Source organism: Liolophura sinensis, chromosome 9 (assembly GCF_032854445.1).
Source record: "Liolophura sinensis isolate JHLJ2023 chromosome 9, CUHK_Ljap_v2, whole genome shotgun sequence".
Lineage (NCBI taxonomy): Eukaryota > Metazoa > Mollusca > Polyplacophora > Chitonida > Chitonidae > Liolophura > Liolophura sinensis.
This window is the reverse complement of record NC_088303.1, coordinates 16,877,221-16,904,611: the sequence shown is the minus strand read 5'-3', so window position 1 is coordinate 16,904,611 and position 27,391 is coordinate 16,877,221. Positions and strand designations below refer to the sequence as shown.

General features: G+C 38.0%; 1 protein-coding gene across 2 annotated transcripts in view; it reads left to right on the top strand.

Moving 5' to 3' along the window:
• The window catches only part of LOC135475895 (uncharacterized), a 28,299-nt gene extending 4,105 nt beyond the window's left edge, over positions 1–24,194 (top strand). Inside the window, exons 2-14 of one of the 2 annotated variants that reach the window (XM_064755845.1) lie at positions 6,494–6,581; positions 8,296–8,479; positions 9,984–10,047; positions 10,573–10,648; positions 10,934–11,029; positions 11,839–11,982; positions 14,726–14,869; positions 15,532–15,665; positions 16,442–16,526; positions 17,001–17,565; positions 18,993–19,097; positions 22,673–22,779; positions 24,024–24,194. In XM_064755845.1, the coding sequence (XP_064611915.1) occupies positions 6,494–6,581; positions 8,296–8,479; positions 9,984–10,047; positions 10,573–10,648; positions 10,934–11,029; positions 11,839–11,982; positions 14,726–14,869; positions 15,532–15,665; positions 16,442–16,526; positions 17,001–17,565; positions 18,993–19,097; positions 22,673–22,779; positions 24,024–24,095 (1,864 nt within the window). In that variant the 3' untranslated portion in view covers positions 24,096–24,194. Of the gene's footprint in view, positions 1–6,364; positions 6,582–8,295; positions 8,480–9,983; positions 10,048–10,572; positions 10,649–10,933; positions 11,030–11,838; positions 11,983–14,725; positions 14,870–15,531; positions 15,666–16,441; positions 16,527–17,000; positions 17,566–18,992; positions 19,098–22,672; positions 22,780–24,023 lie in introns of those variants that run through there. The other variant, XM_064755844.1, reaches the window with a different exon arrangement.
• The last annotated feature ends 3,197 nt before the right edge of the window (positions 24,195–27,391 follow it).

Sequence of the window (27,391 nt, the reverse complement as noted above, 5' to 3'; positions counted from 1 at the left end):
CATCTTGAGTACGGTGTAAAACTCCAATGGAATAAAGAAATCAAACACTGTGATTGCATGAGTAAGCTATAAAATAGGGGATTCCCTGCCAACAGTTGTTAATTTTTCTTTGATTTCTCCCTGTTACTCAGTGTGGGGTAAGGTCCCTGTAAGATATAGGCTACTTGTGTCTGCCACACATCACCTGTGTTTAATTTATGATGGTTGAAAGTAGTCCATATCCTCACATTTTAGCTACAGTTTTACGCATACAGATCCTGTCCATGTGTTGAAGAGTTGTCACATTTTTCTGCTGAGAAAGATTCGTGTATATGATGATCTCTCTGTACACCGTAATGAAAAATGAGAGTTTTCTTTATAAAATAGATCCACATTTAAGATATATGAATGTTAAACTTCCTGAATTCGGAATTTAAGGAACATGTCTGGGCTCAGGTAGTTTTGGTTTGCATAGATATTCCTAAAGATGAGTGCGTCAGATAGTGAGCAGTCATGGAGTAAACTATGAATGGCACAAACAATGAGGTCACACCTGAGTCGCTTTGATCTAAGGTGGGTACCAAAGACAGGTGAGCTGTAATAAATAGCGTTGTAAACCCACTAGTGGAGATCTGTACAAACACCAGACCAATCAACTGTCTGAGTCAATCAGTCGGGTGGCCTTCTGTAAGGTTTCTAATAATTTGAAAATGTATGTTCTAACAACTGAAAAATTTTGTTGCAGCAATTATTGTTGCTAACAGAAGAACACTGCATGTTTTTTTATTAGAATATTGTAATAAACTTAAGCCTTTCATAATTTAATAATATATGGATGTGTACTGTTTATTAACAGTGGGGTTTCATTAAGTCATGTCATAAAAGTAAGAGGAGTGTTTTGATAAAATAAAGTTAATAACAGTGTTTTGGTATGTTATGTAATAAACTGAATGATGTTTTCCAGAAAACCAAAAATAATGAATTAATTACACTAAAAGGCAGTGCTCCTGTAAGCCTTGATATAAGAAGAATCTTTATGAAAAAAACTTTGTATAAATCTATTCAAAATCAGTTGAAAAAAATCTGATGTAAGTTAACATTAACTATGCATCTTTTTGAGCTGCTGTCAATATTTGTCTTAAGTTTCTATTGTAAAGAAAAAAGGTTTCTCTAAGCCTGAACTTATCAACCCCAGTACTGAAGTCTGATTGTTGGGTAGTCATTATGCTTAATTCAGCGTCATTAAGAAATACATGCAGGGAAGGGACTCTGGTGGGAAGTGAAGTCACTGTAACCAAATGGTCCTTATTATAAAACATAGAATATATCTGTAGATGATGTACAAAATATATGATTGGATATGTTGGTATTATAATTAGGGTTATGTGGTGTTAACTAGACTGTCCATTAAAGACTGATCAAGTAAATAAATACGTAAAGATATGGTATTAATTGAGAAGTGCATGTTTGAGTTCTTTTAGCTCTGTGTCGACTATAGAGTGGCATGGATTTGATCCTAATCCTCTTGACAAAAGACTTTTAACACCTTTACATTTATCCCACATTCTGAAAGAAAAGCCTTCCTATGTTACCCATCATACATAATGGGACCACCTGTGTTAATGATTTGACACAATGTAGGCAGCCCTACTTCAGTTCTTTTAGGGGCTGGGAATGCATGTGGACATTGTTGCTAGCTTTTCCAGTTGAGATGGTTATGAAGATAAGAACATATGCTATATTTGGCCCTGAGGCGTGTATATTGGATTGTGTTTTCCCACAGTTGTCCATGGAGAACTTTGATAATAGTCATTATCGGTATAGGTGGAGATAGGGCTCTACTATCGAAGTTCTTCCAACTTTTGTTTGGAACCATTTTGGTGGACTTCAAAGTGATCACTTATCACTTATAGTACAATGTCATGATATGATATTGTCACATATGGTGCCTTTGTTTATCAAAGAAGAAACTTCTTGTAGGATTGCGTTGATGGTGTCCAGTAACAGAGGACTTCTGTTATACAATCTGAATCTACACATGTACATGCATGTACTTGTACTCTTTTAGGTAGCTTTGTTCTATATGAACTATATATGACTTGAGTAAGCTGAGTTTTTCTAAGTGGCTGAATTTTCTCCCTCAGAGGATATTTATACCACAGGTGAAACTCTGATAACCACTTGACCAGAGCACAGGTGTTAACTGACTGGAAGACCGAGGTAACCGCCGATCAGGTGGTCACTGACATGTTCCTACAAACACCTGTGTGAAGTTAGCGGTACCTGGAACGTGCATGGACTTTACTTGTTCATTATTGGTGGTTGGTGTACAAGGATGTGAATTAATTTGAGACTGACGGTGCTTCATCGTAGCTGGTTCATGCAGCGTAGTGGAATCATCTTATCAAGAAGAGAAGTCATACATGTTTACCTGCCATAATATTTTTGGAATGGAGCAAGTATATGTAAACCGCTTGTATTATAGCCTATAGAATAAGGCAAGATCGTCATTTGTATGGCTCCAGATTAATTAGTGTGTAGGTGTAATAAGGACAATACAGTGAATTTTATGAAACCTGAATTCCTAATAATAGGAGATAAACATGGAGGACTCCAGGCTACAATGAGTTTGAAATATTTGTTTGTTTTCATGTAATAGCCCTGTTTATATGTTTAGAACTGAGTACTGGTTTGCGTGTTATTATGTGAAAAGTGTTCAAGCCTTACATTGGTTGATCAAAAAGAATACTTACAGGTTGAAAAAGCGGAGAGTGTCATTGAGTTGTACTTTTTGATGCCATTTGATTCAAAAGCATAGATGACTGTGTGAAGTTGATTGTACAAACAACAAAACGAAATGGACACAGCGAATAGAGCTACATGTAGATGCAGCATGGGAATAATTGCTCTAATCATTGCTAACAAGGCCAAATAGAGTGGCCCCAGGGTTATATAGCTACATATGTATTAATAGTGTATTCAGTGTCTGGTTACACACAATTAACAGCATTAATAAGGTGTGGTGCTCTTGTGAATACCCGAGTGTAATGCAAGAGTGTGAGGTTTATGCTGGCCAAGCCTGACATACCTGAGAACATATCAATACTCATTTGTACAACACATTCTGGCTTAAATTCAACCAGAGAATTGATCTGGTCAGAACATTGATAGGATCTCTTCAAAAGCTGACCATGATTCCTTGGAATAACAGCTGAATGTTGATCAAGGACAGAAAGGTTGACATTACCCAATATTTGGATTAGAGAAGGGAGCTGGACTGACTGTTTGAGAGGAAAAGTGTCAAGTTATACCATGCTGGTGTGGAACTTAAATCTGCAAGGATAACATTTGGATCCTGACCAAGGTGGCTTAAGCTTATGCCCATGTACAAAATAAGTTTCAGCAACTTCTTGCATAATGTAACCTCTTTCGATTCAGGTAATATGTTGTGCAAAGCTATTTATGAAATTGTGACTGGGAGAACACAGGCAGAGAAAAAGTCGCAAGGAAAAGTATTTGATGTTTGAAATCACTGAATAAATACTGAATAAATAGCAAACAAGTTACGAATTCACAGATCACGGACATATAATTCAGATGTCAGATATCAGGTCTCCAGCAACAGGACTGACAACATGTATGGTGCTCTAAAGGATTCTGCTGGATGCCCCAACAAACACTGTATTGAGTTTGGTTGGTTGGATGAAGCAGACGGGAACGCAATGAATCAGGGATTTTCAACATTTTCTGTGAAAAGTATCGGGTAATTTGCTTGTGGGGTATCTTTTCCTTGTTGACATGTTTCACTGATACATTAGTTTCCTTTTCGTATATCTGTGTGTTTCTTATCTGGAATGAAGGACCCAATCATGTCTTCCACTAATCCTGTGTCTGCTAACAGTGGCAACAAGCCTGGGGCTATCAGTGGAATACCCAAACCCAAACTAAAGTTGAAAGTTGCTGAAGATAAGCCAGCCCATCCAGCAGCAAAAAAAGCAACAATGATGTGGCGCAAAGCAGTTGGGAAGCGAGGAATGCTGGGTGGCAAAAGCCCCACATCTCCGAGGACAACAAATAACTCAGACACAGCTTCAACACCGACAGACTTCAGTTTTCATAGTGTTAGATTAAATCAGCAGAGGTAAGCTTGGTGTTTCTGAAGGGTTGATTTTTGAAGTGTTTTTGAGGATCATGGGGTTTGAAATGGGAAATTGGTGTAAAGTTTACTATTCAGAGGCTGCTTCCCATACATAGTACACTGTATCTGCTGGGTTATCTGCTTTGGAATATATTATATGTACTTCCTGATAGTTCATTTCAAGGAAGAAGCTGATAGAAATTATTGTTTGCAAGTATCTTTTCTGCAGTTTTGTTTCAATGATAATGTTGTGTTTAAATGTTGCAATGCCCGAGCTCCCATGACTGGTAATGAGAACATGGAAACAAAAATTACATGGTTTTCTACATGTAGCCTCTGCTCTGATTAGTACATGTATTTGAGCTCAGTGCTCTCTTTATTATACATGTAATATACCTGAAATGCAATCCTCAAGAATGCATTTCACAAAATACTTGGGATTTCATGACCTAAAATGTCTTTGTTTTTAACTGCACCATCAGGTTTGTCAAGTATGTGGCAAAGGGCAGTGAGTTACACTGGGCACTGTGGTTTGCTCCGCCCATAAACGCATTATACTGTTGTCAACTTACATCTCCAGATGGTAGTACTCCATTGAGTACACATACATTATCTGCAGATGGTAGTACTCCATTGAGTACATGTACATTATCTGCAGATGGTAGTACTCCACTGAGTACATGTACATTATCTGCAGATGGTAGCACTCCATTGAGTACATGTACATTATCTGCAGATGGTAGTACTCCATTGAGTACATGTACATTATCTGCAGATGGTAGTACTCCACTGAGTACATGTACATTATCTGCAGATGGTAGTACTCCATTGAGTACATGTACATCATCTGCAGATGGTAGTATTCCACTGAGTACATGTACATTATCTGCAGATGGTAGTACTCCATTGAGTACATGTACATCATCTGCAGATGGTAGTACTACACTGAGTACATGTACATTATCTGCAGGTGAGATAGTGCTACATCTGGTACATTACCATTGTCTGCAAGTGGTAGTACTGCATTGAATATTAGTAGGCTACATATACTTTATCTCCAGGTGGAAGTACAGTAGGCTTTAAGAATTCATGTATTAAACATGTGGAGCTTACAGTACTGTAATGAATGTATGTACATCATCTGAAGGTAGAAGCACTGTAATGAATCTGAGTACATCATGTGGAGTTTGCATTACGGTAATGAATATATGTGTAGCAATCCAAACTCACATTTCACTTCACTTTTTTCTAGAGCAGCCATTTGTCTCAGGCAGGTCTCTGGATCTCATCCAGTTTGATACTTACACTTCAGAAATAGTTGTGCTCTTCCTGGTAAGAAGGATGAATTGTATAAATTTCCCGACGGTGGCATTTGCTCATCATTATCGTAGGCACATCTTATGTATGTGTACCAAGTCTGTGGTAATAAATACATCTTTCAAAGGTTTCTGGACTATGCTTTTCTACATTTGGTTAAGGAGGCCAATATAATTTTCTTGGTGTAACAGCAGGAGTTTTGTTGAGGGGGAAAAGGGGGGGAGGGAGAGAAGGCGATTTTGTCCTTGCATCTCCTTCCAAACTATTGTGCCGAATTTAATGAAACTTATCATGCATCTTACCTATAATCTGAACTTGTGCACACGTGAGTTTAATGGCAATTGGGTAGTTATTTTCATAATTACACCCATTTAGGACTTGGCGTGACAGGTGATTCCATATAGTTAGATTATATGCTTACAACTCTTCCTAAAGTACTGAACGTATTTTTAGCAAACTTAGAACATATCTTCCCTTAAGCTTAAGTTTATGTATCATCAGGTAATTATTTTCATAATTACTCATGTTCAGGTACTTAGTGTAGTAATGGATTTTCCAGTACGCTGTATTAATTTCTCTTCTGATTGCTACATTTCTTCTTTTGAACTGGATGTGCCAGTAGTACAGTTAATGCAATCCACAGATGGCTCATGGAACAATCTATATGAAGCCAAACTAAGCAACATGATGTCCTGTCATTTCTTTTAAGGTTTTCTTAGTTTTCATGCTTTTATTTTTGGAAATGGGGATTTTGGGGATTCAAGGGGGTATTTTGGACATCTGGATTCTAGTTGATTTCAGAGATGCTCTTTTCATGAATATCTGTGTAGTTACATTTATCTTTCACTTGTAATACATGCAAAATCCTGGTCATCAAGTGCTAATTGTAGTGCTCTATTTAATGTCTTGTTTGATTTTAGAGGAGTTATTTTAATTGTGATCAGTGTGACATAAACGGCTGAAAACAAATACATGTAAACCTGCTTACATGTATGTAACATGTATCTGAGAGATGATGGAGTTGTCATCCTGGATATGTGCTCTCTGCCTATTATACAGGGAACAAGAAAAGGAATACGCTAAATCACTGGAGAGACAAGTAAAGAGTCTAAAGCAGAAGTATGAGGATGAGAGGAAAGAAAGTCAGGTGAGTAGCCTATCAACGCCCTCTCCAACACTTCATCATCACCATGAGAAGCTTATCAACACCCTCTCCAACACTTCATCATCACCATGAGTAACTTATCAATCCCCTCTCCAACACTTCATCATCACCATGAGTAGCTTATCAACGCCCTCTCCAACACTCCATCATCACCATGAGTAGCTTATCAACACCCTCTCCAACACTTCATCATCACCATGAGTAGCTTATCAACGCCCTCTCCAACACTCCATCATCACCATGAGTAGCTTATCAACGCCCTCTCCAACACTTCATCATCACCATGAGTAGCTTATCAACGCCCTCTCCAACACTTCATCATCACCATGAGTAGCTTATCAACTCCTGCTCCAACGCTTCATCATCACCATGAGTAGCTTATCAACGCCCTCTCCGACACTTCATCATCGCCATGAGTAGCTTATCAACGCCCTCTCCGACACTTCATCATCACCATGAGTAGCTTATCAACGCCCTCTCCAACACTTCATCATCACCATGAGTAGCTTATCAACGCCCTCTCCAACACTTCATCATCACCATGAGTAGCTTATCAAAGCCCTCTCCAACACTTCATCATCACCATGAGTAGCTTATCAATGCCCTCTCCAACACTTCATCATCACCATGAGTAGCTTATCAATGCCCTCTCCAACACTTCATCATCACCACCAAGTGTCCCCATTAAGAGACACTTCTGTTTTAACACTTCATCATCACCACCAAGTGTCCCTCATTGACAAATTCTGCTGCTCTGTCACTCCATTATCACAACCAAGTGTCCAGCATTAACAAATACTTCTGTTTTAACACTTCATCATCACCACCAAGTGTCCCCCATTGACAAATTCTGCTGCTCTGTCACTCCATTACCACCACCAAGTGTCCCCCATTAACAAATATTTCTGCTTTAAGAATTTATCCTCACCACCAAGTGTCTAACATTAACAAATACTTCTGATCTAACACTTCATTATGACCACCAAGTGTCCCCATTAAGAGACACTTCTGTTCTAACACTTCATTATCACCAACAAGTGTCCACCATTAACAAATACTTCTGTTCTAACACTCCATTATCACCATCAAGTCCCCCATTAACAGATACTTCTGCTCCAACACTTCATTATCGCCACCAAGTGTCCCCCATTAACAAATACTTCTGTTTTAACACTTCATTATCACCACCAAGTGTCCACCATTAACAAATACTTCTGCTCTAACACTTCATTATGACCACCAAGTATCCCCAATTAACAAATACTTCTGCTCCAACACTGTGAACAAAAATTCAATAAAATTTTTCAACCTTGTAAAATGCATTTGAAACTTTGGATTTTACGGTAGCCTTCTCTGAACATATGGGAACCAGTTACATCACATCAGTTTTTTGTCAGTTAGTTACACATATAGACAGCTTGATTTCATCATTCTGAGTGAATGTATTTGCACATATGGATGTGAGGACATCGATATCTTCTGGGTCATTAAATAACACCTTAGAATCTGCTGTTTTAAAATCATTTCACTTGGTTGGAATAATTCTGAAAAAGAACATCAGACAAAATTGTCTAGGAAAATTGTCTGATGTTTATGTGAAATATACTTCATTTCAGTGTTTTCTTTTCATTTAAAGATTAAAAGATTAGGGTCGGTCTATATAATTGTTGAAATGTGTCAAACTTTGTTGTTTTAGAACCTGCGCACACAGGTGGATCAGCTGAGTTCTGAGTTGAATGCATCCACAGCCCAATGTCAGTCAGCCAGTGAGCAGGTGGAGAAACTGCGAGGAGAGGTCAAAAAGACAACGGAACAGTTACAGAAGAGCCAGCGAGAACAGGTGCAGCTAGAGGAAAGGTGTCATCAGTTAGGACTACGTGGTAAGCTCCTCATCTGATGACAGCCTAAAGTTACTGTAATTCTTCAACCTTTTTTAATGCTTGCTATCGGCCTCGATGGCTCAGCTGGCAGGTCGTCCTCTTCAGGGGAGGTAGATCCAGTGTCAATTCTGATTGGGTCACACCTAATACTTTAAAAGGGGAAGTTGTAGCTTCCTCACTTGACGATCAGCATTAAGGGCATAGTACAACGACTGGTTGACCCATTTCAGTGTAACGGCTCTGGTGGGGCGTTTACTTGCCTTCGGTAAGTTGTCTCAGTGAAGCAGCACTAGATAAAAGAGCTGTGGAAATCCGTCCTGCAACAAGGAGGCATATTACATGTACATGCACTCTAAGGACTCCTTCGTCATCATATGACTGAAGAATTGTTGAGTACGATGTTAAACCTTAAGCACTCACTCACTCGCATGGGTTACAATGGTGTTTATTCAAGCATATTCTCATGGGATAATGCTGTGTAGACTGATAATGTTATACTTTTTGTGAAGCCCTGAAATTGTCCAATCAAACCAATGAAGCTTTGTCTCCTCGGTCAAATTATAAATATGCATAAATTGCCCTGAAAATTGCTCTTTCTTATGCAAAATGGTTGAGGAATTCGAGTACATGAAATTTAAGTGATAATTTCAAATATCTTTTAATGACGAGTTCACAATGTTGCGGTTTGAGTGTAAATAAATCCATGTGGTAGTGGTTCACTATTCAGTTGACCAAGTTTGATCATTTGGGTGCTTGCTTTTGCCCTTAAGTAAGCGAGAAAATCTCTCTGCCCTCACTACTTGTGGGATTTTGGTGAAAATAAATGCTTGACAAGCACTGCACCATATGCAAGGTGCTCTTGTATTCCACCATGATTTTGGCATGTGTATCTGTATGTCACACATGTGTATCTATTTGTCACACGTGTATCGATATGTCAAACATGTGTATCTATTTGTCACACATGTGTATCTATATGTCAAACATGTGTATCTATTCGTCACACATGTGTATCTATATGTCAAACATGTGTATCTATTTGTCACACATGTGTATCTATATGTCAAACATGTGTATCTATTTGTCACACATGTGTATCTATATGTCAAACATGTGTATCTATTTGTCACACATGTGTATCTGTTTATCACATGTGTATCTATTTGTCACACATGTGTATCTGTATGCCAAACATGTGTATCTATATGTCACACATGTGTGTCTATTTGTCACACATGTGTATGTATTTGTGTATGTAAGTTGTCACTGTGTTCTGTACATGTATTGATTGATACTTACTTGATTGGTACTTACTGCATTGCGATCTGTATGGTATTCTGACTTGATGGTATTGGCTATATGACACTGGCCAGCAATTTGTGGAGGAGGAAACCAGGCAGAGCTAGCAGGAAAACACACTACATGTATCCAGATTCAAAGAAACAGGTTAGTCAAAGGCAAATCCATAAGAACTGATGGTCGTTTTTCTGTTTTGCCTTTCCAGCCTCAGGGGTTGACCAAACAGAGATAGCCCTCCAGAACTCAAACAAAGCTTTGGACAACAGTCAGTGAGTTGGACATCAGTAATTATTAAAATGAATGTCTCATGTTATCATCTTGACTTAAAAAATAAAGATAAACCAACCCAAAAATAAAAGATCACCTATAGTGGTACTGTTAAAGATCTTGAATATTTGTTATTTTATTGGCAGGATAAAGCTTTTTTTTTTTGATATCCGGGGGAGATTTCAAAATCAAAATCTGAAAACAATCTATTTTGTGGAAAATGTGGACTATCGTGGAAATTTTTTTCTGTTAAGGACATACTTAGATGATCAGAAACCCTAGGAAAAAAAAACAAACAAATTCATAAAACAGATCAGACAAAATAAAAACTAAGATGGATTTTCAGTTATATTTTTATTCCATTTTTGGATTTTTTTTAGACAACTCGCTTTGTAAAGCAAAAATATAAACTTGGTGTTTCGTTTTATGAGTGCTCTGATTATTTAATATCAATGCTAGTGTGACCTCAAAAGCCAAGACCCTTCATTTATATAGGGTGTGTTATTTTGGTAAATTTTGATTTCCAGATTTCGCCTCCGTGAGAAAGAGAGACAACTGGACCAGCTGACTGCAGAACATGAGACTACTGTGAAGGCGTTAGAGGTGGGATCATCTCAACTAAATACTTTTCTACTTTAGGATGCCAATACTCATAATTGTTGTACTGTCTAGAGAGGTTTTAATGGAGTTTAATGGGGATTCTTCCAAAGACCACATTTTCAGTGGAAATGTTATTAAATGAACATTAGAAACGGGTAAAGTTTTGCATCTATAAGGTAAGCGTTTATCATTCTAGGATGTATGAAATTTTATTCACATATTATTAGTAGGCCTATAAATCATGCGAATTTGTGAAACGATAAATGAGGATGTGACTGTTGCTTCCAGACAGCACAATCTCGTATAAAATACCTTGAGGCAAGAGTGGAAGACCTTAACTACCAGGTGATGCAGGAACTCATTAAAAACGAAAAGATCGAAAAGGTAAGCTTTGATCACTTCCATTATTGTTCATGTGAATATTTAATATACCCAGGTCACATGGCCAGAATTGAATATGAATCCAATTTGAACTGATTTAAATAAAAGCCAGTTGTGGAAATGCATGCATTTTGATAACACATTTCATTGTTAAATTAATGGTGTGAAGAATTTTTTTTTTAATTATTAAGTGAAATACAAAGTTGTGTGTCATGAGACCAACAGGTACATGTAAAAATACATCAGTCATTGTTATATTTGATTACTACAACTACAGTGTATGACCAAGTTGTCAGAGTACATGTATCTACTGACGTTGTAAGTGGGCAGCTCCCCTGTTTCATCTCAAATTGGGTCATTCCAAATTGGGTCATCATAATGACCAAAAACTGGCCATCTTTCTTCATGGTCAGCAAAATGGTGTCAGGAAAGTAACGGTTGGCCCAGTGTCAGTATGTTGTGACTGAGTGGGGCAATGTCGTTATTGTAGAAAGGAGGCAACTCTGCAATATGTCAGCATTAATGGAGCCTTCTTGGAATATCCTTGGATAGGTTAAAAGCAGCGCTAAATTTTAAATCAACAAAATCTATCGTGGTTTCAGGTTTGAAGCCCATATAAAATACATGTACTGCAAAAGCTGAAAGAGCCAAGTTGTACCCTTTGCAAGATGATAAAACGTTAGCTTAGATTTTTTGTTTATCTGCAAGTGTGATGACAATTTGTTGTCAGAGCATATGAAGACATATGTTTCACCTTTAAATTGCTATTATGATTTGTCCAGTTTGAATGTTGTTATTTTGTTCTGGTTTAGAAAATAGAAGGTGTACCTTTGCTAGAAGACAAAATCTTGGAGTTGGACAGACTTGTGAAGCAACAAGAGAAAGAAGTTAAGGAGAAATGTGCATTATTGACAGCCTCAAGGAAAGCTGTTCGGGAGTATAAGGAAAAAATTCGGGTGAGTTTTCTATGACAGTTTATTGATTTATTTCATTCCCCAATTATCTATTTTAACAAAAGAATACAGTACTTAACTTCTTATTGATAATGTTTTACTAACTGTGGTTACAAGAGCTGGAAGGGAGTCTACCCTTCTGCAAACCTCAGACAACTTCGATGTTGATAAATCACAATAGATCACACAGAGTCATGATAATCTCTATATATTTAATTGTGGATGGCCTCTTTTAAAGTGGTTTGCTGAAACTTGTAGAAAAGCAGGGAACTTAGGTTTAATTAATCTTTGATCAATTAAGATACAAAAGTGTACTAAATGGACCATCTTGATACTTTCTTGCTGGTGGATTAATATAATAGGATTGTTTCAATAGTGTGAATGTGCGAGTGTCATGTCTGGTAGTTTTGGCATAGCATGTCAGTGAGGCAGCACTATAAATTTCAGTACATGGGATACAGGCCTGCCAAAAAGGATTTGATTTGATTAATTAGTGTTTTTTTACGTCCTACTCAAAATATGGCAGAAGCACCCTCATTTTGCTAGGAGACAGCTACGCAGAAAGCCTGCAGGAGCATAGCATTTCAATGAGACAGCACCACAAATATGTGTGCATGGAGACAGGTCTCCTGCAAGGGGACAACTTCATGAGATGGCTATACTATATTTGTAAAGTAACTTGTCGAAGGTTGGTTGTTTTCACTGGGCACTCTCATTTCCTCCACCCATAAAACTAACCTTGCATAGGTAAAAAATTTTAGATTATGGTGTGAAAACATAATAAAATAAATAAATAAATATATATGTAGAAAACAAAAAAGAAAGAACTGGCTGGTTCTTATTTGTCATTAATTGTATATCCTCTCCCACGTACAGCCAGAGAGGAAGCCAGCAGTAGTATAGCATTTCAGTGAGGCAGCACAAATATGTGTGGATGGAGACAAGCCTCCTACCAGGAGACACTTCCATGAAATGGCCATGGTATATATGTAAAGTAACTTGTCTAAGCTTGGTTGTTAACACTGGGCACTCTGATTTCCTCCACCCGATAAACTGACGTTTTATTGTGTACTATAATTCTTCAACCTTTTCACATGTTTCCAAGATGTTTATTCAAGCATATTCTGAAGACATTATTCTGTGTAGACTGATAAAATTATACTTTTTATGAAGCCCTGAAATTGACTGATCCAACCAATGTAGTTTTGTCACCAAAATCTAATTATAAACATGCATAAATTGCACTGAAAGTTGCTATTTTATAAGGGAAAAGGTTGAGGAATTAGGGTGACAGCGAGATGTAGTAAACTATTTTAGCAGACAGCAGGCTGGCAATAACAGGTCACACACTCTCATTATTGTGAAGTAAGGCTCCTTAAAAATTCTAGATTCAAATAATTTAAAATAAATACATATGTACCAAACAAAAACAAAAAAAAATTGCTAGTTCTTGTTTGTCATCAATTGTGTATTAGCTGCATGCACTAACTAGTTTTATGGTCTCCATGAACAAGATTATGTTGTATGATCTGCATGCATTAATTGGTTTATGGTCTCCATTAACAAGAATATCTTGTATGATCTGCATGAATTAATTGGTTTATGGTCTCCAAGAAAAGATCATGTTGTATGATGTGCATGCACTAATTGGTTTATGGTCTCCATGAACAAGACCATGTGGTATGATCTGCATGCACTAATTGGTTTATGGTCTCCATGAACAAGATCATGTTGCATGATCTGCATGCACTAACTAGTTTATGGTCTCCATGAACAAGATCATGTTGCATGATCTGCATGCACTAACTAGTTTATGGTCTCCATGAACCAGATCATGTTGTATGATCTGCATGCATTATTTGGTTTATGGTCTCCAAGAACAAGATCATGTTGTATGATGTGCAGGCACTAATTGGTTTATGGTCTCCATGAATAAGATCGTGTGGTATGATTTGCATGCATTAATTGGTTTATGGTCTCCATGAACAACATCATGTTGCATGATCTGCATGCACTAACTAGTTTATGGTCTCCATGAACAAGATCATGTTGTATGATCTGCATGCACTAACTAGTTTATGGTCTCCATGAACCAGATCATGTTGTATGATCTGCATGCATTATTTGGTTTATGGTCTCCATGAACGAGACCATGTGGTATGATCTGCATGCACTAACTAGTTTATGGTCTCCATGAACAAGATCATGTTGTATGATCTGCATGCACTAACTAGTTTATGGTCACCATGAACCAGATCATGTTGTATGATCTGCATGCATTATTTGGTTTATGGTCTCCAAGAACAAGATCATGTTGTATGATGTGCATGCACTAATTGGTTTATGGTCTCCATGAATAAGATCGTGTGGTATGATCTGCATGCATTATTTGGTTTATGGTCTCCATGAACAAGATCGTGTGGTATGATCTGCATGCATTAATTGGTTTATGGTCTCCATGAACAAGACCATGTTGCATGATCTGCATGCACTAACTAGTTTATGGTCTCCATGAACAAGATCATGTTGTATGATCTGCATGCACTAACTAGTTTATGGTCTCCATGAACCAGATCTCCATGAACAAGATCATGTTGTATAATGTGCATGCACTAATTGGTTTATGGCCTCCAAAACAACATCATGTTGTTGAATCTGCATGCATTAATTGGTGTATGGTCTCCATGAACAAGATCATGTTGTATAATCTGCATGCATTAATTGGTTTATGGTCTTCTATGAACAGTCCCATGAGAACCAGGTTAGGGAAGTCAAACAGGTGAGGGAAGAGCTGGAACTCTACAAACATGAGGTGAACACACTAAAGAAACTTTTGGCGGGCAAAGATGGTCTGGTGCTGCAGAAATCACAGGCTCTGGACTTTGCAAAGGTGTGCAGCAAGTCTTCTGTTTATTCATTTATTTATTTGATTGGTGTTTTATGCTGTACTGAAGAATATTTCATTGATACGGCCAGCATTTCTTCTGTTTATGATATGTCATATAACACATATATATTATATAGAGAGATCTATATTGCTGTTTTGATGAGCTTTATTAATTTTGTTAAAATTAGATGTTTTTTCCCCTCAGTACATATTGACCTTTTAAATGTGTTTTTTTTCTCTGTAATGAATATTGAGGCCTCACCCACATGTAGAATATATTGCCACAGTTTATCAAACTTAAGGTTCTCACTGGGTAAATTGGTTGAAGCGCTGTTGTTGTCATAGCTGAACCATCACTAAACACATACAACGCTGGTTCAAATACAATTTTAAGAGAAAAGATTTTCCAGGTATCTAGAGCTTGGTAAGGCTGAAAGCACTTGTTTTCTCCACCCTTAACCTAACCACTGTTATAAGTCAAAAATTCTTGTAAATGTCATTAAACATCAATCAAGTAAATATGTAAATAAATTTACCCTGATATATAATAATGACACTGAAATTATTGTGGATTAGATGTATGAGACTTTGGAAATATAGTTACTCTTGGAGCGAATTTTGATTTGCCAAAAAAACATCTAACTTGATTAAATTTTTCTGTGCAGGATGTGATTGGGACACTTCAGTTGAGCTTGGATGGCGATAATGTGGAGAAAATTCAGCAATTAATCGAAAGGAGTAGTTTGGTCCTGTCCTCTCATAACAGTAACAGTACCATGTCCTTGTCTTGGACAGCCAGGTTAGCATGGTGAAGGGGCTTACCTTCTTGGGTTCAGAGCGGGAAAAATTTTTGATTCCAATGCTGTCATTTGTTCTCGGTGCCTTGGTGGCAATAAGTGATTAAGAGTGCAGTCTTGTGCGGCCTTGCATGAAGTTCACTCAAGTACACTAACCCTCCTCCAATGTATGTCACAATATGGTAGAGCTCATCAGAAACTCACCAAAGGTCAAAGGTTTACTCCAGGCACTACAGTTTCCTCTAACCCAAAACTGGCTGCCGTTGTATAAGTGAAGAATTCTTGTATTTGCTGTTCAGCATAAATGATATATTTATTTGATTGGTGTTTTACGCCACACTGAAGAATATTTCACCTAAACAACGATGGCCTGTGTTATGATGGGTGGAAACCGGGCAGAGCCTGGGGGAAACCCATGACCATCCACAGGTTGCTGGCAGACCTTCCCACGTACGGCCGGAGAAGAAACCAGCATGAGCTGGACTTGAACTCACAGTGACCGCATTTGTGAGAGGCTCCTGGGCCATTACGCTGCACTAGTGGGCTAACCAACTGAGCCACGGAGGCCAGCATAAATGAAGTAAATCAATAAACACCATGTGTGTTTTATATCTGAATGTGTGAAATGAATTAGATTTGTGCTGAGATCATGACTACTCAAATTTTTAAAATTAGCATCAGCTCTTTGTTTAATTTCTGGCAGTAACATTTTAAATGTGTGATTTTCTGAAAAAGAGTGTTAAGGTTGGTTTGACTGTTGTTATTGTACATGTTTCAGATCTGCCAGTCCGGAGTCAGAGTTTGTGATGACCAGTGGGAGTGTGGTCAGTTCCTCTCAGAAACACAGGCCATGGACAGCAGTGGTCAGTAACAAAATTAAGCCATGTTGCCTATATGAAATGTGAGGTTTGCATAGTATTTAGAGATCAACAATTTTGCTACATGCCTGTCTAGGTGCTCAGCAAAAGGGGATTGGACAAAACCTGCATTGTCGGAGCATCATGTCTAATGTCAGAGTGTGGTTTGTTACTGAGCTGTGTGATCAGGTGTAGATTTTAATGGATCATCTGCAGCTTTGTGTCAAGGGTGTGTCAGGTTTATGACTGGTCAAGTGGTTATCTTCTGATTTAAACCAGTTTCTTAAAATTCAATACAACTTGTCAATGATCCTGGGTTTTCCCCTGGCTCTGTCAGGTTTCCTCCCACCGTAATGCTGTCGGCCGTCGCATAAGTGAAATATTATAAACACCAATCAAATAAATAAATAAAATAAAATAAAATTGTAGGTGGGTATAGAATTTATATTATACCTGTGTGATACTTTCATATGTTCGCAGGCTACTTCAAGACAGGCGAAACCTTCCTTTGGATATCATGGCAATGTTGCATGTGGAAATCCAGAGAATGGCATTTTAGAGCGATTGCTGATTGAAGACAACTGTAAAGAAAACTGTCATTATTCACACTCTCTGAGAAGCTCCTTTGGGCTTGGAGGAAAACGCCCCAACACGTCACACGGCATGCCCAGTCGAGAAGCTTGGGGCACAGGAACACGCAAACTGATTCACAGGAATGAGGAACAGAACAGGATGAGGTACCGTCCGTGTAGCGACACGTCGTATGACGCACAGCAGACGGAAAGCTCCACAGTGTATCATATGACCAACCTAGACAACAATAACAATGACACTGGCCAGGTCAAGATTTCTTCCATTGTTAAGAGAATTATTTCTGAGAGAATAAACAAGTTAAGTGGTACAAAGTTTTCTCCATGTCAGGATGATGCCATTCTGTCTATGTTTGTTGATGTTGGTGACAGAGTTTTCGTGAAGTTTCCCAATTCACTCATACCTCAGAAGTTGTCAAAAAACCCAATGTTACAGAGATTTGGAAAAAGGAAAGGTAAGAAACTAAGAATATAATTATGTTGTCATTTAGATATTGTTGTACTATAATTCTTTAAGCTTTTGGCTTGTTTACAAGGTGTTTATTAAAGTATATTTTGAAATCATTATTATGAGGAGACTGATGAAATAATATTTTTTTATAAGCCCTCAAATCGCCCAATCCAACAAGTGTAGTTTTGTCTCCAAAATCAAATTAAACATGTGCATAAATTTCACTGAAAGTTGCTTTGTCATTTGCGAAAAGATTGAGGAATAAAGGTATCAGTGACTTCTCATGAAGTCAGGGGCTGAAAATATTGGAATTCCTCAGGTCACAAAGACGGCCAGAACTTAACAAGGCTGACTTGTGAACAGTCGGGAAATAATTGAACTGGGCAATTATTTTACTGTAATGACTGAATGGAGGGGAATAAATTACAAAACTATATCTAAAACATGCATAAATTATATGCATATAATTGATGATGTTACTGTAATTGTTCCATGGAATTCTGTCCTTCAAATTATCCTTCAAAGAGATGGCAGTTAAAGTGAGAGGTACATGTGTGACCCCATCAGACTTCTGGTTTTTAGTTATTCTGGGAAGGTGACAGCCACAAACCAATACATATGTTGTGTACAAGTACATTCAGTAGTAACAGGCCAGACAGCCAAGTATAATTAATGTACATCTAATCTGGTTTTATACCCAGTGATTTCCTAATGATTCTGTTTGAGACTTAATGATCTTTTTTTTTTTATCTACATGTACATATATTTTCAATCATATTTCCTTTCGGGGCCTCCGTGGCTCAGTCGGTTAGCGCGCTAGCGCAGCGTAATGACCCAGGAGCCTCTCACTAATGCGGCCGCTGTGAGTTCAAGTCCAGCTCATGCTGGCTTCCTCTCCGGCCGTAAGTGGGAAGGTCTACCACCAACCTGCGGATGGTCGTGGGTTTCCCCTGGGCTCTGCCCGGTTTCCACCCACCATAATGCTGGCCGCCGTCGTATAAGTGAAATATTCTTGAGTACGGCGTAAAACACCAATCAAAAAAAAAAAAAATCATATTTCCTTTCATGTTGATATGCCCCCACCATTAGGCTAAGCATATTATGTTATAGCGATAACATCTATCCGTCTGTATTCGTGTGCGGGCTATATCTCCAATTGTTTTGCAAATACAACACAATTTAATTTTTGGTGGATACATATCATTTGTTGCGTTCACCTTAACTCTTGTATCAATATCAGATAAAGGCTTCACGTGAAAGCATATTATTTTTTAAGCACCTTATTCATTTACACTAAAATTGTCAGAACTAGAGTAATTACCAAATTACAGGGAGTATTTATATACCTGAAAATATAGATAGGAACTAGCCCTTATTTTATCTTTTCTAAGTCCGCAGATATTTAATTTGCATCTTGGAATGCTGTTTCAGCCACTAGAGAGAAACATTACTGTGGGATTGTGAAGTACAAAGGCCTCATAGAGAGAGATGTCCCTGACTCCAGGCTTTATGTGGGATTAAACCTGGATGAGCCTGGTAAGTTCCTGCTGCTACATTATACAGTTAGCAGAATGGACAGTATAGGTATATCATAATCATGATCTACCACATATGATTGGTAATTATGTTGGCTGTACGATTTTGGATAACGATACCATCGTCTTTATGGCATATGATTGCTATAGGATTGGTGATGATGATGCCATGGCCTTTAGGGTATGTGAAGACCATAGGATTGTGGATGATGATACCATCATCTTTATGACATATCATGGCTGTAGTATTGTTGGATGATACCATCGTCTTTATGGCATATGATGACCATAGGATTGTGGATGATATCATTGTCTTTATGGCATATGATGGCTGTAGTATTTAGGATGATGATAATGTCATCTTATGGTATATGATGGCCGTAGGATTGGTGATGATGATGCCGTGGCCTTTAGGGCATGTGAAGACCATAGGATTGTGGATGATGATATCGTCTTTATGGCATATGATGGCAGTAGGATTGTAGATAATGATACCATTGTCTTTGTGGCATATGGTAGCCATAGGATTGTGGATGATATTGTCTTTATGGCATATGATGGCTTTAGTATTTAGGATGATGGTACCATTGTCTTTATGGTATATTTGAAAGTTATAGGATTGTGTGTGATGATACTATGCTCTTTATGGCGTATGATGACTGTAGTATTGAGGATGATGATAATGTCATCTTTATGACATCTGATGGCTGTAGGATTGTGGATGATACCATTGTCTTTATGGCATATGATGGCTGTAGTATTGTTGGATAATGATGACATCGTCTTTAGGGCGTGTGAAGTGTGCAAGATTGTGGATGATGATATCGTCTTTATGTCATATGATGGCTGTAGTATTATTGGATAATGATGACATCGTCTTTAGGGCGTGTGAAGTGCGCAAGATTGTGGATGATGATATTGTCTTTATGGCATATGATGGCTGTAGCATTGTGGATGATAATGTCATCTTTATGGTATTTGATGGCAGTACGATTGGGGATGATGATGCCATCACCTTTAGGGCATGTGAAGACCATAGGATTGTGGATGATTATACCATCGTCTTTATGGAATTTGATGGCATTAGTATTGTGGATGATGATATCATCATCCTTATGGCATATGATGGGCTATAGGATAGTTGGATAATGATACCAGTATCTTTATGATATATGATGGCTGTTGGTTGTTAGATGAGGATATCATCCTTATGGCATATGATGGGCTATAGGATGGTTGGATAATGATACCAGTGTATTTATGATATATGATGGCAGTAGTATTGTGGGTGATGATATCATCATCCTTATGGCATATGATGGGCTATAGGATAGTTGGATAATGATACCAGTGTATTTATGATATGTGATGGCTGTTGGTTGTTAGATGAGGGTATCATCCTTATGGCATATGATGGGCTATAGGATGGTTGGATAATGATACCAGTGTATTTATGATATATGATGGCAGTAGGATTGTGATGATAATATCATCCTTATGGCATATGATGGGCTATAGGATGGTTGGATAATGATACCAGTGTATTTATGATATATGATGGCAGTAGGATTGTGATGATAATATCATCCTTATGGCATATGATGGGCTATAGGATGGTTGGATAATGATACCAGTGTATTTATGTTATATGATGGCAGTAGTATTGTGGGTGATGATATCATCATCCTTATGGCATATGATGGGCTATAGGGTGGTTGGATAATGATACCAGTGTATTTATTACATATGATGGCTGTTGGTTGTTAGATGAGGATCCCATCATCTTTATAACTATCTCCTAACCATCCACAAAGTGACTGTATGCCAGGTTTAAATTTTGTACTTTTTAAAAAAAAAAATGTTAGTTCTTTCTATTAACGTGGATTTTATTTAACCATGCTAGAGGGGTGTCCCAAAAGTTTCTGGCCTCACCTGGAAAATGAATGCACACAGCTGCTATCTTTATACAGTAGATAGGCCATCTCTTTATGTGACTAACAAGGTGTTGGACAATCACCAGGGATCAACACGCCAGTACTTTTCCATACCTGACTCAAGGCATCACTCTGCTCTTGTGCAAAAATGGAGAAGACTGAATTGCGGCAGTAATTAAGTATTTGCTTATGAAAAAATTGACTCCAGTGGAAATACACATGGAAAGACATGGGGCAGACATTAGAGGACAATGCTCCTTCATACAGTACAGTGAAAGAGTGGTGTGCCACTTTCAAACGGGGCAGAACCAGCACCAAAGATGAGCACCATCCTGGACGACCATCTGAGGTGACCACACTTGAAGAGGTAAATGCAGTGTTGGACACAGTCATGGAAGACAGAAGAATGACTGTCAGACGTATAGCCAAGATTCATGGTATCAGCAAATCATCAGTGGAACGAATCATACAGGATAAATTGAACATGAACAAGGTGTCAGTGAGATATGTTCCCAGTATATTGTCAGAGGAACAGAAGCGATAGAGGGTCCATGTCTGTCAGGAACGTTTGACTGCATATTGTGCGGACAGAGAGGGGTTTGTTGGACATATTGTTACTCGGGATGAAACCTGGGTTCACCATTTTGATCCAGACACCAAAGGCCAAATCATGGGTGGAAGCACCTCGGCTCACCAACACCCAAAAAGTTCAAGACTGTTCCATCCAGTGGCGAAGTCATGGCGTCTGTGTTTTGGGATTCTGAAGGAGTAATTATGGTTGACTACTTGCTGAAGGGTACAACAATAAATGGTGAATATTACAGCAATGAACTACAAAAGTTACGAGAAGAAATCAAGAATAAACGTCGCGGGAAACTTGGATGTGGTGTTTGGTTGTTGCAGGATAATGCTACAGCTTACACAGCACAGGTTTCAGTGAGAACTGCAGGCGACTGTGGATACCGGATCCTTCCTCACCCTCCCTGTTCACCAAATTAGGCCCCATCAGACTTCTTTTTGTTCCCCAGGCTGAAACATGAACGGTGTGGTCATCATTTTGATACAGATGAAGACGTGATACATGCTGTAGAGGCATTCCTTGAGGGGTGATCAAACCTAATTCAGGGACGGACTGATGCAACTGTAGCATTGATGGAACAAATGCATTGAACTCCAAGGGAATTATGTTGAAAAATAGCTAAAGATCAGAATTCTCTCTGTCTCTTGTCTTGTTCAGGCTGGAAAGTTTTGGGACACCCCTCGTACTGTTAACTTGAGGCCCAGAATTTCTAGCCCTCCTCCACATACATGTATATGTAGGATATGACAGTATCTACACTTCTGCTGTTAAGTTTGGGCTCCATGTGTTTTGTATGTGATTATTTAGTGTAGTTTGACAATCTATTGAATCCCATATATTTTAAATAAAAACCCAAAGCACAGTTTTCCTGATGGGGCCAAGAGTGCACCGAGACAATAACTGTATGAAGTTTGTGTGTACTGGTTTGGGGTTTTACTGTAGCTGATTATTTCATGCTCTTTGATGTACTTGTATGTTTTGTAGAGAAAGGCCCTTACTGCAAAATTTTGTATATATATGTATCTTTAAGATTAAGATGACATGATTTTCTGTTTTTGCCAGCTGGTGATACCGATGGTAAAGTTAGAGATAAGACATACATGTTTACCTCCCCTGAGCACGGCAAATTCTTGAGGATTCTTAACATCGTCTCTGTGTTTGATATTCAGGTGAGTAAATAAGAAAACTATTTTGTATTTCAGATATCTGTATAAAAATTTCTTGAAAACCAGTTCACTCATACCTTAAATGAAAGTTCCAGACAAAAAATTTTCCAGATTGAAAAGCATTGTTAAAATGTGCTCTACCCTAATTCCTCAACATTTTACATATGATAGAACGACTTTCTGTGCAATTTATGCACGTTTTTAATTTGATTTTGGAGGCCAAACTACATTGGTTGGATTTGCCAGTTTCAGAACTTCATAAAAAGTGTAATTTTATCAGTCTACACAGAATAATACCTTCAGAATATGCTTGAATAAACACCTTGCAAACATAGGAAAAGGTTGAAGAATCACTGTACTCTGAAAGAGCACCAAGAAATTGTTTTATTCCGTTTTTGGAAAAACCAGATAGAGCTGATCCCAATGTTTGACTGGAGACTTACATTATCACATGATGGTGTCACAACTGATGGCCTTGAATGCTTGACAAAATGCCTGAGTGTTAAGCATACAGTGTTCAGATACTCATGACAAATGATAGACAACATTTTCAGTTTTCTCTACCTGGTGAAAAAATTTTTTTGTGAAGAATGAGTGTATAAAATTCATAAATATGTAAGAGGATTCATGAAGTGATGGTATTCATTATCATTATTGATATAATGGCTGCCTATGCTGATTTCAGTATTTTTTCTTCTGATCTACATGAGAATTGTATGTATGGTCTAAAAGGAATGATGGGAGGGTCTTACAGCAACTGGTGGATGGTCGTGGGTTTCCCCTGAGCTCTGATTGGTTTCCTCCCACCATAATGCTTGCTGCCGTCGTATGAATGAAATATTCTTGAGTACAGCGTGAAACACCAATATAAAAAGTAAATAAACAAATAAAAAGAACGGTTTTGGGAGTAACTTGCAGCAAGTTATGGCAGGATTCTTTTCTAGAGTTCTCCATTTCTTCTGATCAGAGCTCACAGGTCATAGTGGTATAATCATGGCGATTTTAAAAACATAATAAATTTAACAGGAATGTGGTGGCTCTTGGCAGTTATTTTGACAAGATGACTGTCACTTTTAAAATGAATGAATAATTACGGTTTTACAGTATTTAGGCCACATAATGAAAGTCAGTCAGTTCATGCTGTATTGTTGATAGAATGTAAGAAAAGATTTTTATACTCATAGGGACTACATGTACATGGAATTTCTGTTTTTCAAACTGCCTTCTCTTATACTTGTTGATTCCAGAGTTCTCGCTACATAGAATTGTCTGCATTGAAGAAAGAGTATCTCCAGCACAAGGAAAATTCTTCTCACTAACGGTCAATCTGATTGGTCGCTTGTTCTGACTGTCATTGTCCAATGACACAGCCCTTCTCATTTGTCAAGACTTCATTAGGCAGCATGTTACTTGATTAGTGTGGTTAGTTTGTTTTTAAAGTAGATTGTCTCCCTTTATTTAGAACATACAGATGCATTGGGAGCATCTGAGTAATGGGTGGTTAAAATCAAGTTCACCTTTATCTGACGGCCTATGTTATTTGCAGATTACAAACGTCATTCACAAAACTAACTTATATGTCTGTGAAACATGGGTAAACAGTTGATATTAATTCAAGACCTGTCTACGTGTATGAGCTACTTCACAGACATGAATCTCGAGCTTAAAATTTCTTCCATACAAATGTGAATTGTGTTGGCATGTGATCTGCCACACTTGTGGTTACGTGTACATGTGACTTAAATCGTACTCCTGTTTTCTGTACAGAATTCAAGGCCATTGATTGTCTGCTCTGCCACGATGATTGTTTGCTGATTTAAATCACATGATTGGATGAGGTTTTCACCAACCTTGCCACGATGATTGTTTGCTGATTTAAATCACATGATTGGATGAGGTTTTCACCAACCTTGCCATGATGATTGTTTGCTGATTTAAATCACATGAGTGGATGAGGTTTTCACCAACTCTGCCATGATGATTGTTTGCTGATTTAAATCACAATAAGCATGATGATGAGGTTTTCACCAACCTTGCCATGATGATTGTTTGCTGATTTAAATCACAATAAGCATAATGATGAGGTTTTCACCAACCTTGCCATGATGATTGTTTGCTGATTTAAATCACAATAAGCATGATGATGAGGTTTTCACCAACTCTGCCATGATGATTGTTTGCTGATTTAAATCACAATAAGCATGATGATGAGGTTTTCACCAACTTTGCCATGATGATTGTTTGCTGATTTAAATCACAATAAGCATGATGAGGTTTTCACCAACCCTGCCATGATGATTCTCTGCTGATTTAAATCACAATAAGCATGATGATGAGGTTTTCACCAACTCTGCCATGATGATTGTTTGCTGATTTAAATCACAATAAGCATAATGATGAGGTTTTCACCAACTCTGCCATGATGATTGTTTGCTGATTTAAATCACAATAAGCATGATGATGAGGTTTTCACCAACCCTGCCATGAAATGCTTTCTGTTGAGTTGTTAAGGTGATAAAGTTTGTGTTGTGCATAGAGGTGTTCCAATTTTTTGGCTCCTAGAATGAATTTGCACAGCACCTGTTATTAAAAAGTATTCAATACTGGCTTCAGATGTATTGTATCCATGAGCATTCTGTAGCAGAGTGCAGTACCACGGAAGTTGGATGCCATCCTGAGTATGCCACTGTAAATAGCTTAATTCCTCAACATTTTCGCATGTGGAAGAGCACAGTTCACTGCAATTTATCCACATTTTGAATTTGACCTTTGAGACAAAACTTTATTTGTTGAATAGGCCATTTTCAGGGCTTCATAAAAAGTACAATGTTATCAGTCAACACAGAATAATGTCTTCAAAATAGGCTTGAATAAACACCTTGCAAACATGAATTACTGCAGACCCAAAAGCCAGGTTAGCATATAGTAGCATGCTATTATAAAATCAGTAAATGACCTAAAATTTCGCTACCAAAAAGTCTAAGTTTAGTGGCAAATAAATGTCAGAGTGTTACATTTGATGCAAAAACATGCATTTTTCCAGTAGGATATCATTCTGCCTTGAAACACACTTTTCTGAGATCAGTAGAACTTTGGTAATCAAATTCTGCAAATTTTGGGTTACGCTGTGGTTTTTTTGCCAAGTTAATTCATGTACATAAAATAGCATACTGCTATGCTGGGTTCATACGCATACTGCATGTAAGTACCGGTAGGAAAAACTTTGTCTTTAATTCACGGAAGAGAAATGGGAATTAGTCAGGGTTTTTTTTTTGTTTTTTTTTGTATTAGTATAAAATAATTTACTTCCAGGAAAGAAATGTTCCCTGAAATTATATTTGTATTATTATCTCTGTCAGCATTTATTTATATTGTAATATTTAGTGTAAATACGTATATATATATATATTTCCACAAATAAAGTACCCCTAAATAAAGTAGATTCCTGTACAGAAAATCATGGATTTCTCCAAAAATTTCTTTGTGTTATACATTTGTAAATCCGTATTGTTTGAAGAAGTAAATCTAATCTACATGCACGAGGGATACAACCATCATTGAAGATGATTGCTGGGAAATGTGGCATTTCACCCAACCTTTTCAGGAAATAAACAAAATGTACCACTAATGACTAACCCCTTTGGTTTCATACTGTACGTGCATTAAAAGGTGTGTTCTGACACAGCTTTGTGTTGGTACTTGTAGTTAATTAATGCCTTGCCCAAAGAGTGTTAGTTTGATGTTGGTTATGATTATAGAATGAATGAATGAATGCTTGGGGCTTGTTGTACTTAACTATTTTTCTGTCATATGACAAGGAGTCATCATTAGGTTTGTGCACATATACTGTGTCTTCTTGTGGTAGGGAATTGGCGCCGATAGCACAGTTGGTAGAGCATCTGCTTCGGGAGCAGTAGATCCAGGGTCAATCGCACCCACGACCTTAAAAAAGGAAATTGTAACTTCCTCGCTAGGCGTTCAGCATGAAGGGCATAGTGCAACGACTGGTTGAACTGTATCAGTATAATGGCTTGGGCGAGGCCACTTACTTGCCTTCAGTAAAGCGTCCCAGTGAAGCAACACGAGATAAAAGAAAAAGGAAATCCATTCTACAACAAGGAGGCACATTACATGCACTCAAGGAGACCTTTGTCGTCATATGACTGAAAAATTATTAAGTATGACATTAAACTCCATGCACTCACTCACTCACGCTTGTGGTAGAGCGTCCATGTTGCCAAAGTGCTACCTACACTGAAGTATCATGCTAAAGACACCAGACAGGACACCCCACCCAGTTATACTGATAACAGGCCAACCACTCCTGTTCCCTTGTTCAAACCTCTCAGTGCTGAGTGCCAGTCGAGGCAGCAACAAGTATCATTTTTAAAGTCTTTGATACAACCCAACCCGATCCTACCTGACCCCATGTTTGATCCTACCTGACCCATGTTTGATCCTACCTGACCCATGTTTGATCCTACCTGACCCCATGTTTGATCCTACCTGACCCATGTTTGATCCTACCTGACCCCATGTTTGATCCTACCTGACCCATGTTTGATCCTACCTGACCCATGTTTGATCCTACCTGACCCCATGTTTGATCCTACCT